The sequence below is a fragment of the Dendronephthya gigantea genome, unplaced genomic scaffold (assembly GCF_004324835.1).
Source record: "Dendronephthya gigantea isolate DGI-Jeju-01 unplaced genomic scaffold, DenGig_1.0 000056F, whole genome shotgun sequence".
Taxonomy (NCBI): Eukaryota; Metazoa; Cnidaria; class Anthozoa; order Malacalcyonacea; family Nephtheidae; genus Dendronephthya; species Dendronephthya gigantea.
In genome coordinates, this window is record NW_021163066.1 from 435038 (window position 1) to 451813 (window position 16776).

The window sequence follows — 16776 nt, forward strand, 5'->3', positions numbered from 1 at the left end:
GAAATAATGTTTCTCACCTTTATAACTACCTTTGGCAAACAGTGTACCGAACTTCACTTGCCTCTTTGCTTCATTACAAACACTTGAGTTATTCTTCTTCAACAGCATCTCGACGTTGGAGCGTGTAAAAAATTAAACAAAATAGTAAGTGTGTCAAAATGCAAAGAATTTTTAGACAGCTTTTTATGCTAGAGGGTAGTGTGCAGTATTGACTTAAACTCTAAACCCATGGGGGTCCCCCCATTATTCCAGTGTAGTTATCATGCAACTGTAATATATCATCTAATTCAGAAGAGTGTCTAAACATCAGTCTTTTTTTTTCTTCATTTCAAACATCAGTAATTCGAATTTAAGTGTTGAAAGAGTAAACTGATAATTTTTGATGCCACTGACGAAAGTCTTTCGAAACGGCCGCATTTTAACAGGCTGGACAGAGAACTTATATAATCATATAAGTTACTCGCGATTACCTTCGTATTAATCTAAAATTAGGCCAATACGAATTCGATATTTTCTCGTTGCGTGCGCGTCGCCAATGCAAATTGCATTTTGTTAGTTTCTTTTGAACGCTTTAAAGCCATCATGCATCTTTTCGCAGCCGCTAAGTCGCTGGAATTCACACGTATTCACACAAGTGACAAAACTAGGATTTTTTTTATCGAGAAAACTCGAAAAACGCCCTCATGCAATAGAGCTGTGAGAAATTTCTTGTCATCATGCATTGTCGGAAAAGGGTGAAATGTCACTTGATGTGTGAATATACTAGGTTAGACCACCAGGAGGATCCAATGCCATGCAGCATGCACATGCAATAATCATGCATTACTCTAATCAGTATACAATATAGTATATACCTCAACCAGCTTCTGCTTGTACACCCGTCTCGTCGTTCATCATCTGATCCTGCGACGATCTTTTATCATCTGATCCTGCGGCGACAGTTCATCATCTGATCCTGCGGCGATAGTTCATCATCTGATCCTGCGGCGATCCTTCATCATCTCATCCTGCGCCGATCCTTCATCATCTGATCCTGCGACGATCCTTCATCATCTGATCCTGCGGTGATCCTTCATCATCTCATCCTGCGGCGATCCTTCATCATCTGATCCTGCGACGATCCTTCATCATCTGATCCTGCGGCGATCCTTCATCATCTCATCCTGCGGCGATCCTTCATCATCTGATCCTGCGACGATCCTTCATCATCTGATCCTGCGGTGATCCTTTATCATCTGATCCTGCGACGATCCTTTATCACAAAAATATGATATCAATTTCCAATTCACAAATATCAACTTAAGTATAAAGCATTCAGGATAAAATGATCACTCAAAACCCGATTTTTGACCTTCGACATCTCCAACGCCACTCGTCCAAGGCCTTCGCATTGCGCACGCGAATACAAAATGTCATGCACGTTTTGCAGGAAATATTCATCGTTTTCTTCATGCTCCCGAGAAAACCAAAACACTCGACTATCATCTCCTTCTGGAAATACAATTTCTCATGCATTTTTATGTTTTAGGCGCTCTGTGAGCGATATTTTTGTTCCGGACTATTGTCGTTCAAGATGGAGAAAATACAAGTGATGGGGCCCCAAATCACTTGTATTTACTCCGCATGCGCTTGACACGACCTGATCCATGCACAAAAACTGCAATCCGAAAAAGTTGAAAATGAAGGAGGTAAACAGAAGAGTGTTCAGTATATCTCAGCCAAAAAGTCAAATCCCATGCATATTTTACTCATGCATATTTTCATGCACCGAAATCGAGTTTTGTATTTGCGTGCATTAATGTCCCAAGGCAGGTCTGTTATTCTCCACTTCGACGATTCCTCTTTCTAAAACAAGAAAACCTCGATGAAACAAAACATTCACGGGCATATAAAGCCTAGATAAAGTGACTTGCTTTCCGACTTTTTGCTTTGTGGTGAAACTAATTGACATTGGAAGCAAAGGAATCACTACAGCACGATTGGAAGTAGAAACATGCTCCGGAGCATTGGACTACAATAGACAGGCTGAAATAACTCAGCACGTGTCAGGTCCAGCATAAAGAACGTACATATACCCAACGGATAATCATACGCATTCAATTTCAGTTTGAATTCGTCTTTCCCTCAACAAACTAGCATGATCATGAAGCGCTGACGAGTATTGACGATACGACAACCGTGTACGGAAAACGCATTTGTGCCAGACGGGAAAGTTTCAACTATTTCATGCGATATATTTCAAAATAAAGACCAGAAAAGTTCGATTAAACTATATCTTAGTTTCGGCCACCGTGTACAAACGTGTTATTTCAAGTCACAAATGCAAAATAGACATATACTAATAGAACAATACCTATTATTCGCTGCGAGCAAGCCTTTACGTTTCTCCTTCCCCATCTTTTGGCGCCGTAGTTCGTTCTGAAATGGAATGAGAAAGGAAAAACAAAATCAAGTTAACAGCGCACTTGCATTTCACATTTTGAATCGAAATATACAAGATATAGCAGTGAAAATCAGCCGAGAATATGCCTCCAGTCGCTAATGACTTGTGGCTATGTAAATCAACAGAGCGTTCAATTAATTTGCAAAGCCAAAGATCAAGCCAACAGATTCTTTTAACCAACCTGACCAACATGACAACATACCTGAGCAAAGATTCTTCCAACTTTTTCCTAAACTGCTGTGAGTGGTTCTTCCTTCTCCAACACCAAAAAGTCTGAGTTTCTCCATGTATTCACCCATCTTTTATTACCTCGAAGAACATTCCAACGGGACAATGCACCACTGTCTTAATGCATCGAAGGCTTGCTTCAAACGTAGCGCTGAACGCATTACCTTCATAACTATTGTTTTAATCCTTTGTTCTGCGCATTAGAAGCAGGAAGTTTGAAACAAACAACCTTTTGTTGTGGTAGTATTATGTTTTGTTTAAGATAATATTCAAGATCTATTCGCACCTCAATGCGCCAAAGAAAATGCAAATTTATGGCATGTCAGCCTTAGTGGTTAAACAAATGAAGGCAATAAATGAATAAATAAATGAAAATGAAACCTACGATATAAATGGAAACACTAGAAAACCTGTTCGCAGGTGTGAGACGGGCTTCTCGCCCGCATGTGTTCAAAATGGCTGCCGACCAAGAGTGATATTTGAAATGTCGGCTCGAAATAAAGTCGCTCGTGGCTCTATTAAAATCCCTTGGAACAAGTTTGGCTATGATCGACTTCCAGAAAGATTTTCCCGATCTTTGCCCGGCTCAAAAAGGAAGAATAAACCACGAGTACAGAAAGAATGGCCCGTTGTCAGAGGCGATTTGGTGAATGAATTTTCGATATTTATCTTAGGGTAAATTCTGAATTGCATTACTTCTTTTTATAATAATTTTAAACTGCACTTAGGTTCAGATCCTGAGTGGAAAAGACAAAGGAAAACAGGGAAAAGTAAAGGATGTCATCAGATCTAAGAACACTATTCTTGTGGCGGGGTTAAATACAGTAAGGCCTCCTTCATTTGCAATATTTCCTGGCATTCCTGCGGTTTTCTTCTTGTAATAGATGGAAACGAGCCAATAGTTATGAATGCTCTGATCGATAACTGCCCTTATTTAACCATCAGTAACTAATTCACTCGTTCACATCCATCCAATGAAAAGTGTGAACAGGTCTTTGAACATTTGTACCAGTCAGAAATAACTCCAGTTTTTTAAAAAGAAGCTGTAGATGTGTCAGTTTTAATATTTAACTAGCCTATATTGGACTATAATCAATACCATTAGCCTAATAATCGTCTCTCAAACCTAACAGGAACTTCAAAAATTGGATGCAACGGACGCCACACCAGGCACTTTTATTCGCATGGAGGAACCATTGCCTTACTCAGATGTTGCTTTGGTTGACCCTTCAGACAAGTAAGTTCAGATCGGCAGGGTGGGGTGGGGTGGATTGCGGTGGGGCCCACTGGGGTGGGGTGGGTTGCGGTGGGGCCCACTGGGGTGAGGTACCAACCTTCTGAACCAACCATCCCCGTCACAAACGTTCCTGGTAACCGTTCGTTTTTCATCGCAATGCAGACAGCCAACATCAGTGAGTTTTCGCTTCACGGAGGAGGGAGAGAAAGTGCGCGTTTCAGACAGAACAGGACGGATCATTCCTAAACCACCTTGGGAAAGACGGGACTGGAAAGCACGTTCAGCTCTGAAAGGTATGCGTTTATCAGTCTTTGCTCGCTCAACAAGAGTTGTTTAAATAAAGTTTTACAACCAGCGAAACCTCAGTACCCTGTGAGAGCGCGTAGTGTTCATCTAAGTACCTCTGTATCCACAGCTTGTTTTGAAGCAAACTTGCCTCATTTCTCCGTTTTCTCTTTTCAGATGGTCCCCAGGACACGAGTCCCGCGAGTGCCACACGCAGTACCTACCTCCCAACATTACTTCATTTCCACGAGGAAATCATGTTGCTGCAAGGCATTAAACCTTCCGTACCGAAAACTAAACCTTCACTAAGAGATATTATAATAAAAGAAATGGAAAAGAAGCTTCCATCTACTGAACTCAAAGAATCTGTACCACAACCTGGACTATGGATGAGAATGTATTTATGGTCGCAAAGATTTTTGGGCAGGTTGCCTTTCTTCAAGAGATAGCAAAATGGGAAATATGATATTTTGAAAATAAATAATATCTTTGAAACTAAACAATGTCTTCGGTGTGATATTTATGTGAAGACTAGGCCTAGCTAAACTGGAGCTATCCTGATGCATGACAGATAAATTGCACTAAGATTATTGTGGACGTGATTGCTCTTACGTCAAGAGCTTTTCATACAAGGCTGGTAGATTCATCGAAGAAAATGCTCTTACAACTCCGCCTTGAGACACCATCTGCTGTTCTGCAGAGCTTAGAGAAGCCCGTCTATTTGTTAATATGATTTGTCTTATATATGAAGGAATTACTGTACTTCATTAAGAAAAAACTAGCGAGATTAGCAACGAGTTTTGCAAATTCTTGCTACAAGCAACTGCGTGTCATTAATCATTTATAAATAGCACTTCATCAAGTCATATAACAACAAATCATTTACTCTCCTGTGGAAAACGAACATTGACAATTTAATCATTTTAACATCGTTATTGAATATCTGTAATAATGCTCGATGGATGGCTCACATATGGGACTAAAGAAGTGGAAGGCTTTGAAAAATTGATGGACTTTATTGCTCTCCCAGGCTGAATTGATGGTCCAGGTTTGGACGTAATGAAATTGTCTAGTATTTTGTTTTCACAGACCCTTCAAGTTTCCTTACTTGAGACATTTAGTTTCCGTTCTGATGAAATATGGTTGCGATAATTTATTTGGAAAGACATTACAATCGCCTAATGCCGCAGTTTGTCAATTGGGAAAGAGGATAATAAGAGCATTGTATGATTATTATTTCAACGCAGCTGTACCTTTGTTCTGCGATTGCAAATGGGATACAGAGCTCTGTGATTTTCGGTGCAGTCTGAAACAGTTTATCACAAACTGGATCACTTTAAGATGACCACTGGAACATGTACTACCTCTGCATGATCTAACAATGCTTAACTCAGTCAACTGAGAGAGAACACAGAAGAGACTTAACTCTACTCACATGAGTTCTGTAAAACATCAGATCACTTTAAGGTAGCTCTCATTCAAGAACATGTACCACCTCTGCATGATCTAACCATGCTTAACTCAGTCAACTGAGAGAGAACACAGGAGAGACTTAACTCTACTCACATGAGTTCTGTACAACATCAGAATGATCAGATTACTTCAAGGCAGTCACTCAAAAGCATGCATGTACTATCTTTCTGTGATCTAACCATGCTAAACTCAGTCAACTGAGAAACAACAGACTTTTGCTCATGATTAAATGATTAATATTTTTGTCCAAAGTTTAATCGTTAAATTATCGAAAACCTGCCTTCTCCCTGTGCCTAAGCGAGTCTATCCTGGTGGAAATCACAGGCATGACTTCAAACAATGCGGGATGGCTCAGCCACAAAGGAGACATCACAGAATCTTTGTCTCAGCGTTGGTCAGAAACTAACGATTAACTTAAATGAAAGCGCAATCTTTAGAACATTTACTTTAAGGGCGACATCAAAGCCTACGCCGACATATCTAGTCACCACGCCTCGCATCCAACGAGATACGGCCACTCCAAATGCGTAGGAAGGAATTCAAAAGGAGAGGGAATAAGGAAGGACGGAGAATTATCATAACACTGAATAAATACGAAACTTAGATAAAAAATCTCCTTAGGCAAAGTTCAAGGGTGCTGTGTTATTTAGGATTAGCCAATTGTTTCGTAAAACCTGTGAATTTTTCGTCTTGAAAACTCATTCCCTCGTTAATATCGTCTTCATTGCTTTGCAGTAATTCTGTCTAACTTGATAACAAAGTCAATGTTTTTGTGTATTCGCGTACGTGGTTATGTCACAATATGAAACACAAATTCAATGCATTTGTTTCCTTGATTGCAACTATAATGTAGTTTTCTTAACAATGTATCTTTATCAAATCAATCTGTGCCTTATTTATTAAGCTATTTTATATAAAAACAAATGTATGACATAGTGTTGTTTATTCAGTTACGCGTTCAAGGATCACGCTTTCAAATGTCGCCATAAGATTTCCTAAAACAACGTAATGTTAGGCTTTTGAGGAGAAAATTGCGCAGTTGATATGTTTTCGGTTCGACGGAAGGAAACGAACGTGAATGTCAACTTGAAAATGTTTTCATAGTATTGTGTATCGCAGGATTGGCTAGACACAATGATTGTGCATGTCAAGATGGTATATCCATTAGACATTCACCTTTTATTTACTGGGAAGGTGTTTTCATTTGATCCCGTAAATCAATTCGTGCTTAATGTGTTTTGTACAGAGGTCTACCGACGCTGACCGCAAACAGCTTCGAGATCATTTGAGAGCACTTTTAAAAGCCAAATACATCGCTACAGATCGATATTTCAGTGCGCAGTCAGATTTGCTGCGTGCGCGCATCGCGCGATCAAAACAAGGAGTGACCTAAACACTTATAAGACGATGATTCCCGTACCGATAAGATCTGAAGCGATAACTACAAGTTTTTATTTAGTGTCATTTTTTCCATCTTATCTTGTTAATCCAATCAGAGAATGTGTGTATTACAAGTGTGCTTCTACTTGAGATGACTCCGCCCGTCGGCCAGCTAAGCTCTGAAAACGGCAAGAATTTTTCAGTGTTTTTCCACCGTGGAGTGCTATTTCCGTCACTAGATCAAGCGACAGATGTACTAGCAATTGTGCAAAGGCTACGTCTATTTCATTTCGGCCCCTTATTCAGATTATTAGCATTGCTGGTGTAAATTATCTAGAAAAACAATTCGGTAAAGATTAGGACAAAATCTTGCATTAAAACAAATGTCCGCAGAAAGAAAATAAATTTGACATATATGTTCCTAATGGAGGACACATGCTGCTTTGCGTGCGCAGAGAAAGCTGTGCGTTTTATTCGAATTTGCGCCGAATATTCCAATTTGCGCAAAATACGCTAATGAGATACGAAATTCTTGCAGGCTGCTCGGAACAGGGCGTCTGCACTTTGTTTATAGATAAATGTACAGTGTTTAGGATTATCTGAATGGGGCCTGTTTAATCCATACGCCTGCCATGTGGGTGGCCTGCAATCCGAGGTGTCAACAGTCCTTGTCGCTGATGGCTTTGAGTTTGCCTTTGACAGTTATCATTAATACTGCGATAAATTGTTGGAGTCATGTTTGAGCACACGCACTGCCTGGACGCACAGCTCTGAAAGAGAAAGAAGAGAAAGCGAACCTTTGCACCAGATTGATCTACGTGAACTACACAGTAAATAAATACGAAGCGAAGTACTGAGAAGAATATTTACAGCGATAGCGCAAAAATATGATGAGCCACAGCAATTGGTTGTCGCCTTCTTTCCCAGCAGAGTACACTCGCTACGATTTACTTCAACGGTTCAACTTAGGCGCAAGAAGTTTGTCTTCCTCTGTGAATCTATCTAACGAAGATACGCCTAGTCTGAGGTATCCAACGTATGCAAATATGGTCTCTCCAAGTATTTTAATCTCTGAAGAAGACGGAGATAGATCAAGCGAAGCTGAGAAGATAGGATCAAAGCATTATTACGCCAGCGATGTTAAGCCACCATATTCATACATTGCTTTAATCACAATGGCGATTGAAAACTCCCAGAACAAGATGCTAACATTGAGCGAAATCTACGAGTACATCATGACAAGATTTCCCTACTTCCGCAAGAACCAGCAGAAATGGCAAAACTCGATAAGACATAACCTCTCCTTGAACGATTGCTTCATCAAAGTACCTCGAAGCATGTTCGGCAAACCGGGCAAGGGTAATTTCTGGAGCTTGCATCCAGCGTGTGGTAATATGTTTGGAAACGGTAGCTTCCTCAGGCGACCAAAGAGATTTAAATGCCATCCACCGAAGTCATCAAATGATCCAGCTTTTGTCCACCACGTCGATTCATATCACCATTTCAGTCTGTTCAGCTCCACTCATCACCACACAACACAACACAGATATCCACCATACGTAAAGCCCTACATCTTAACCCCAACCTGTTCTCTGAGACAAACGTATACCACAAGATTCACAAACAGTTTATGCAACGAACACATAACGAACAATTTCGCAAACTCTGTGAAGAAGGGGTTCAGCGTTGAGGAAATCATGGACAATCCTGAAGAATTCAGTGAGTCGTAAATGTAAATATTTTCTTGTAAATGACACTATATTCAAATTTTGTTTGAAAAAATCAATTATCAGTTAGGTTTTATAAACTGAAGTATATACACAGTCCTATGACTTTATACAGTAAACATTGCATGTTATGAACTAAAATATAAATTATATACAAGACTTTTATAGTAAACTAACATTGGCTTTTATAAACTGAAGCTCCTTGAACTATATTAGTGGTTATATTCATATTAATTTTTTTAGTACTTTCTATATTTAACAGTACAAGGTTTTGTTTTCCAAGACAGTGGACTTCATTTTATGAATGTGTAAATGTAAATACATTAATACTTTGTTTTATGTGAAATAAAACGAACATAACATCATTGAGAATAAACTATTAGGTTGGAAAGAGCAAAGACGAACATTGCAGTTCAGAGGCACTAGAGGTATCGTTGAAAGAAGGCTTATGTTTTCGATCGATATTTGACTGCTTTCAGTGAGAACTTTGACAGTATTCCATAGAACCGTTTATCCCACAGAAAAGCCAAGCACTTTCTACAAATTTGAGAGATCTTTGAGACCAGGTATATCTAACAGATGCGTATGGTAGGAATAAAACTAGAAAAGCGATGTTCCGTGAGGGAACTCAGTGATAAATTTTGCTACTTCTTGCAAAGGCAAAGCAAATTCAATGCGACAGTCGCAATGAACACCAAAAAGGACAGCAAATGTATTGTGATGTGACAGTCGGCTCCCTTCTCAGGCACTGAGTCTTGTATTCAGGCGAGCCAAGCTTTTACTTGGCAAGTCACTGAATAAATATATTTTTCATTTTATCCTAAAAACAATATCGAGAACTTAGAAAACCTAACGAACAGAAGTATAGACTGTATAGTTGCAACAAAGTTCGTCTTATTTTGCCTCTCAGCGCACTCCACTCGATAGAAATGATACTGTTCAAGGAACCACACTTTCATGAGAACAAGACAAGACTGACTCTCTGTTTCGTGAAAGGAAAAGTAAGACTCCATATTGCCCGGCACCGAAACGGGGGAAGTTAAAACTCACACCAGCACGCGAGGAAATTAGCGTGTCATTACCGCTTTCACACGCGCTCCCATAGATCTGTTGTGTTCGTTTTTACCTCGAAAATGAAAAGAAAGAAATCGGAATTCTTTCTAGAATATGCACCTTCCTAAAGGCAAGCGGCAAAACACGATTTGAATTCCGGTAAGAAAGTTTAATAACGAGTTTCAGCTGAGAATATGCGTCCTTTCTATTTCTGGGACTAGAATTTTCGAAGACTTCGCTATCGTGATGTCTCAGTGAATGTGATCCTTCTGTAGTCAGCATTGAGTTAAGTGAGGAGCAAATAAATTGAAACAATTCAGTAGAATTTGCCATCGGGAGCTCACTACCTCATTCTGATAAATTTTAAAATTTCAGAAGAAAAAGGTCTCATTTGTGCCTTCCGCGCAAAATTTGCAAAAAATACCCCTCTTTAGAATAGAACGCCATCAAATGTCCTGAACTTCCTTGGTTTTTGTCGGTATTTTAGAAAAGGAAGTTTTTTAATTACAAGAAATGCAGAGTCATTATTTGCTCAGGATGGGGCACAATTTGACTGTGATCGACCGAAAAGCCGGGTTGGCGGTGTCTTTCTCAAAACCTCGGCATTCAATACTCTGTTACAAGTTGTACCGCGAAAAGGCAAACAAGCGGAAGTGAATTGAATTTCATTCAATCATTAGAAAGGCTTTATACGAGTTTTGTTGCTCTGGGTTCATTCGAATGGTAGCCCCTTCGATTTTCATAATTTGATCAAAAGAAAACAATTGTTCTGTTGCTATGTTTCTGACCGTGTGTTATTCTAAAAGAGACAAGAAAAGTAAAAGGGTTATACAAACAAGCATTGAATGCCAAAAAATACACAATGTTTTTCAACAGCTTATGTGAAGAACTCATTAGTGAGCTCATTAGTCACTGGAGGCGGTTCCGAATTGTCTTTTAGAGATATTGTGAATAGTCGAAACTCATGTGCGGTTTAAAATCCAAACTAAAGTTCACTGCAAATGATCTCTAGCGCTTTATAATCAGACGAGCTGTTCCAAAGTCTCGCAGAAAACGATTAATCAGTGACGGAAGAGTTTCAGATCATAGATATATATGTTCACTGTTTCCATCATTACCGGCGAACTGCAAACAGTAAAACAAAAATAGTGGCAAAAATATCGATTGTCACTCGCATCACGTTTTTAATAAATGTCACAACTGGACTCAATATTTTCTTAAGATGGGTCAACAATTACTTACAAACGAAACAGATTTCTATTGCGACAATTTCCTAAGCGCGCTCAACAAAAACATCGTTATTGAATTTTATCGCTGTCCCATTTGGAAAATGATTAATGACTTCTGTCCCTGCAAAAGAAATAACTCATAACCGAACCTTCTTCTCATGCTGGATGAAATATGGTAATAAAACCATTATAGCAAACTCCTCACTTAGCGTACCATAGATAATTTCCAAACTATTTACACACTTCACATCGTTTTTAAGTTAATTTAGCATCTACAAATGATCATTTATCTCACAGTGTAGATTATTTTTGTTATAACTATGTACACACATCTCATATTCCTTTTCAAGTTATTTGACAACCAAATGTGATTTCAGTTTCCGACTCTTCAGAGACTGTCTATAAATGCGCCGAGTATGAACTGGAAATCATTATCATAGTGCCGTATGTATTGTGCGCAAATTATGTTAATATACCTCCATAATTTTCGCGTTTATGTTAAATGAATACGCGTTTGACTACTATAGGGTGGTCTTAATTACTTTGTAAAAACGTTTCGGTGCAGAGCCGCGAAGTCTTTGGCCAATTAAGTTCGGATTCTGGCTTTGTGTTTATGATCTCAGAAGGAATTTTGATTCGCTCCTCGCCCAGAATGACGTAGGCGAGTAATTTGTATAATTTGCGCAAAATGCATTCGGATGTTCGGTGTTTTGTGGGCGTCTTTTAAAAATGCGTAAATCTTCGCATGAATCGATGTGGGTCAATTGACCATGAAGAGCAGATACGAAATGACTATACGAATGGCGAAATGTTTTGCTCATATCATATTGTCCATATTGCTTACCGCCACCTGCTGACTACTGTCGCTACAAAACAAACCCTGCTTCAACTTGAAGCATTGCCATGTTCCAGTTGTGAGTTTCCCAATTAAGTTTAGGCAATTCTAACACAAGCTATATTGCTATTTCATTCTCATTTCATAATCATTCTAGTGGATCATAGTTGAAAATATGTGAAAACAAAACAAAACAGCAACGCAAGCTTTCATCGCGGTGCTTACCCTTGCCGAAAAAACTAAATCCGTAAAATTTCGTCGCGTAAACAAAGAATTTGTACAACAGAATAAGTTTAAAAACCGGTACATTCCAAGCCCGTCCAATAGTTCCTGTATGGCCATTATGGAAAACAAGATGAGTTGCGATGATTTTTTGAGACCTATCAGAACTATTTGACAGAAGGTCATAGCTTTGCCAAATGTGCTGATAAAAAAATATACGTTTTAAGGTTTGCTGGGAATACAAAATATCTATCGCTATAACCAAGACTGATTGCTTCAGTAAAGACAAATAAAGTTTTGAACAGATAACCTAACCATCATATATTAGTATAGTCCTAATTGTATATCAGGTGTTGAGTAAGGGGCCGTGCACGGAATTTCAGTTAGTGGCACTGTGGACGAGATTTTGAGCTTTCAAGAAAACCAATCGAGATTTATCTGAAAACAATATCAGTAAATTGTACAACACATTTATCTTATTAATGGGTGTAAACTGAAGTTAGCTAAATATTCATTAACATGAATGATGTATTGTTTATAATATTGTGATTTTAACACAATTTTGATGAAATACTGTTGAAATGAGACGATCATTAAAAGCTCTAACATTGTTTATCTTACTGTATTTATCCAGCTAAAATTAACCTGAGTTTGGCCATGACTCGAGTTCAACATCAGGGAAACTCGTTAGGAGAACTTCAACAGGAAGCAAAATGGACTGACTTAGATTCGTTTTGCATGTGAAACAACCACACATGAAGAAAAGGGAAATGAACAGTTTTCTGGCTGTTAAAAGTAATATAAATTTGCCAAAGGTCTTGCCACAAAATGACGTAAGCCTCTTCATTATGCGAATCAAAACTCCTAAATGTATGTCTGTTTGTTTCGCTTAAATCTGTCCCTATATTTCACCGGAACGAATGAAATTCGTTTCTTTTCACAATTAGTTGCAATGAGAGATTTTTGGATGGCTAAATCTTCGCTAGTTTTGCTGGCATATGATTTGAATTTAACTGCCATATTATTTTTAATGTACCCAAATAACCTTCTTCCCTCCCGTCCATTGGTCGTATAAATAACTATAACGGTCTAATAGCGGTTCTGGTTAGTATTAGGAACTGAGAGGTATCGGCTTGGCATCAGGAAAATAGATTATCACGAAACAGTGTCCACTTTTAAAATTCCGAGTTTAATACAGTTTATACAAGCGAAGACGTCATATGACATTTAATACGACATAAAACCACAAAAAAACTGAGTCGGTTTAACAGATTTGAAAATATAATTTGAAATTATGATTTATGAATTCTTTTCAAAATATCACAGTATAAATAATAAATATCTTTTGATTAACAAATAGTGATTAATGACAAATATATTATAGACTACCTTAAATATATACCTGTAACTTTAAAATATCGTTTTAAATAATAATAAATCTAGCAAGATTTCCGTAGATTGTCTGTTCAATTTATACTGTGAATGATCACAATCAAGTTTAGAATTGACTATAGCTTATGTAAAACGGTTGGTCGTGAAAGTTTTGTCCTAGGATGAAGCAGTTCGTATGAATGGATTGTACCAAATATTTCCCAGCGAAACTAGTCAGGTGACTAGGCAAACAATGCAGACCGATTGGAGGCAACAGGTACTGGGGACTAGGCACTAGGCTCCTGTCTTGTGTTTCATAATTCTGGTAAAGCATTTTAGTTCCTTCCGTGGTCAGGTCGATGCTGCCTAATCCTGGATAAGACTTCATGGCCAGATTTTGTTCACCATATAACTCAAAGTGATGTTTCGAGTCGATATGCTGTATACTAGCCGAGCTACTTTCCAATTTTAAACCAGACTCGTACCCACGACTTGTGTAGCTCGAACGCGTAGAGGTTTTGGCGCGAAATCGTCGTCGTCGTCTTAACAAGCTCCCATGATTGAACATTCCACCTGACTGTGGGTGTAAAGCCCAAAAATTCCCCTTGCCTGGAACGCCAAACACGTGTCGAGGGACCTTGATAAAGCAATCATTTAGGGACAAATTATGTCGTACTGTATTCTGCCACTTTTGACGGTTTTGACGAAAATACGGAAAATTAGCGACAATGTATTCGTACACTTCGTTGAGGGTGGCCATTTGCAAGGGGCTGTTCTTGATAGCGAGGGTAATAAGGGCAATGTAGGATAGAGGTGGTTTTGATGAGGACGTTGTTTGTTTGCTATCCATCACGGTGTTACTCAAATAAGACATGGTAAAGGTAACTATCGATCTCCTTGAACTTCACCTCAACTCGACGATTGCTCAGTTCAACGCCGTGGTATTGTAACCAAATGTCGAAGATATGTCTGATGCTATTGACAAAGCTTGGTGCTTTTGAAAGAGTCCAAATAAATTTCGTCACACAAGCGCAATTCAAAACTTTCCCAAGTCTTTCAAGCAGCAACTTGTTATACTTGTCTACTTTTCGTTTGTCCTTCAAACGGCGCGTTTCTTCCCTAGACTCTTGTAAATATCAACCTAACTTTAGATGCTCGTTCATTGAATTATCAGTTCTTCAATGGCTCTCTGCTTTATCTACCCAACTCCGTGATAATAGTTATTGTGTTTGTGGCGTCAGGAAAAACTCCTCTAATATTTCCGTTTTCGAGCGGTTCCGACATCTTCCGAGATGACGCTTTATCAACACTCGTTGAAGTTCGAGGAAATTATCGCCTTCAGCTAAGTCACAAGAACTATCCAGAACTGTTTATCAGTTTCGTCCATTTTTAGATTGAATGAATATTTGCTATCTCCACTGTGGCAGTACGTACGTTTTCAGTGTGGTTCATAAGAATGATTCGATCATGCAGAGGTGGTACATGTTTTTGAATGAGAGCTACCTTAAAGTGATCTGATGTTGTAAAAAACCTTCTTCAAAGTCTATCCTTTATTCTTGTTCATTCGACTGAATTCGAACCAAGGTCATGGGCTGAAATGACGTGATAACCACGTTACAGGCCCCAACTCATACAGGCAGTGTTCAAATAAGTTTACCAGGCGGTTCTTTCATCTCGCTGTCCTACAATGCCTTACGAGGTCAAAAGGCAATGCGGCAAAGCAAAAACATGTCCTGTAGAATAAACTTATCATTAATTTGTTTGTGTTTAGAAATAAAAATAGAAACGACCCTTGAGTTTAGTAAACACGCTGTGCAAAGGGAAGTTTGCGGTTCCGTGTTGGTAACAAAGTTGTTTCCGCCAGGAATGTCGACTCCTTTCACAAATATTTCTTTGTCACCCTTATCTTTGAACTGCAAATCAACTTTATCAACTGCAATTATTTGGACAAACCCTCGTCAAAATGAAGTCAATTTCTAGCTCTTCATTAGTGAAAGATAACGAACATTACAACCTTCGTACAAATATTCATATATTGTAAAGTACATATTAATGTTTTCATTAATACAAAGTCAGTATCATGTTTTTTGTGGATCTTCAATAAACTCGTCTGCTTTAGTAGAGACTATACGTGCGCTGATTTGCGGGAATTTCAACCAATCTGTCACCAGGACGCGCGGTATTTGTAGTAAAATCACAATTATATTTATAAATTTTGTACATTTTCAAGAATGAACATATAACGCATATAGTTTTCATCTTAATCCAGCGCTATCACGCTATTAATCATCGACATTCTGTCGTTTTTTGAAACAAGCAGAGCTGCTAGAAACTCAGAGTTATTGTTGCCAAGTTCTTAGCCCGGCTGCGAAAATCACGCTTTTTCAATGACCAAGGTCAGGTTGACACCGCAAACACAGTTTGAATCTGAGAAAAGGAAATTTAATCTGTAATGAATAACACTTTATTTCCTAATCTTTGCAAATCGAAAGTGCGGATTATATTGAATTAGTTTGTTAAACAATAAGATAACAACTCATTTCCTTCAACAGATCGAGCAAGAATACTTGGCGCGTGTCTTGTAATTTCCTAGTTCGTTCTTGAATAGCTGCGTTGAAAACACGCCCTTTTTGATATCCTCGACTTCTCAAGAGTTCATGACACCAATATTTGACGTTTTCCGATATTCGATGATTCATACCGAGACAAACCTTGATACACCCCGTGATATGGGAAGATGATTCTTACAAGCAGCAATTTGCTTTGCAAGCTGCAACCTGTTTAAATACATGACAAGGGTACCAGTAGATGGTTGTGAAGCACCTGTGTACCTGAACAGCAAAACCGAATCATAGCGATGTTCATTGAGAGTTGAAAATGGATATAAGGGGTCAGATAAGAGCACGTTAGGATTCGATATGATTTAAATCCAAGTTGGACCATCAAGTATAAAGGTTGTGCCACGCTTCCACATGCTTGCTGAGACATTTCATCATGCACATCCAATGTTCCTGACCGTTTTCTGATGATTCATAACCAATAACCGTTGCTCCGATACAACTTGATTTATTACTGTCAATACTGTTCATCACCTTCAACACAATCGTTGTGTAAGCTATCTGATCTGCGTTCAGATCAAAGTTAAATTTTTCGTTGAAAACCGGACTGCTGACTTTGCGTTTAACACGAGTGCTTCCACGATCCACGCGTGACCCTCCACAATACAACGCCAGTTTAACATAGGAGTCTATATAAGAGATATAAAACTGAAGTTATGTCATGTAATATCATCC

The 16776-nt window shown here is 38.7% G+C and overlaps 3 protein-coding genes across 6 annotated transcripts in view; 2 read left to right on the forward strand and 1 right to left on the reverse strand.

Annotated features, from left to right (window-relative positions):
• Positions 1-3118: 3118 nt before the first annotated feature.
• On the forward strand, positions 3119-4674 carry LOC114529441 (probable 39S ribosomal protein L24, mitochondrial). The gene is made up of 5 exons (XM_028551248.1): positions 3119-3317; positions 3400-3495; positions 3805-3908; positions 4071-4201; positions 4371-4674. The coding sequence occupies exons 1-5, from the start codon at positions 3156-3158 to the stop codon at positions 4640-4642; spliced, it is 765 nt and encodes a 254-aa protein (XP_028407049.1). The 5' UTR covers positions 3119-3155; the 3' UTR covers positions 4643-4674.
• Positions 4675-7800: 3126 nt separating this feature from the next.
• On the forward strand, positions 7801-9057 carry LOC114529440 (forkhead box protein A2-like). The gene has a single exon (XM_028551247.1). It carries the CDS (start codon positions 7934-7936, stop codon positions 8774-8776), a length of 843 nt encoding a protein of 280 aa, XP_028407048.1. The 5' UTR covers positions 7801-7933; the 3' UTR covers positions 8777-9057.
• A 5184-nt stretch (positions 9058-14241) lies between these two features.
• LOC114529322 (synaptotagmin-4-like) overlaps positions 14242-16776 on the reverse strand; it is a 55137-nt gene continuing 52602 nt past the window's right edge. For all 4 annotated transcript variants that reach the window (XM_028551080.1, XM_028551079.1, XM_028551081.1 and 1 more), the window contains one exon: positions 14242-16730. In XM_028551080.1, the coding sequence (XP_028406881.1) occupies positions 16426-16730 (305 nt within the window). In that variant the 3' untranslated portion in view covers positions 14242-16425. The remainder of the gene's footprint in view (positions 16731-16776) is intronic.

Bases quoted from the DNA above. Each gene is read 5' to 3' on its own strand.
- LOC114529441 (XM_028551248.1), top strand. From the start codon at position 3,156: ATGTCGGCTCGAAATAAAGTCGCTCGTGGCTCTATTAAAATCCCTTGG. The intron at 3,318-3,399 runs GTGAATGAATTT...AACTGCACTTAG, and splicing joins CCGTTGTCAGAGGCGATTTG to GTTCAGATCCTGAGTGGAAA. The intron at 3,496-3,804 runs GTAAGGCCTCCT...CAAACCTAACAG, and splicing joins TTGTGGCGGGGTTAAATACA to GAACTTCAAAAATTGGATGC.
- LOC114529440 (XM_028551247.1), top strand. From the start codon at position 7,934: ATGATGAGCCACAGCAATTGGTTGTCGCCTTCTTTCCCAGCAGAGTAC.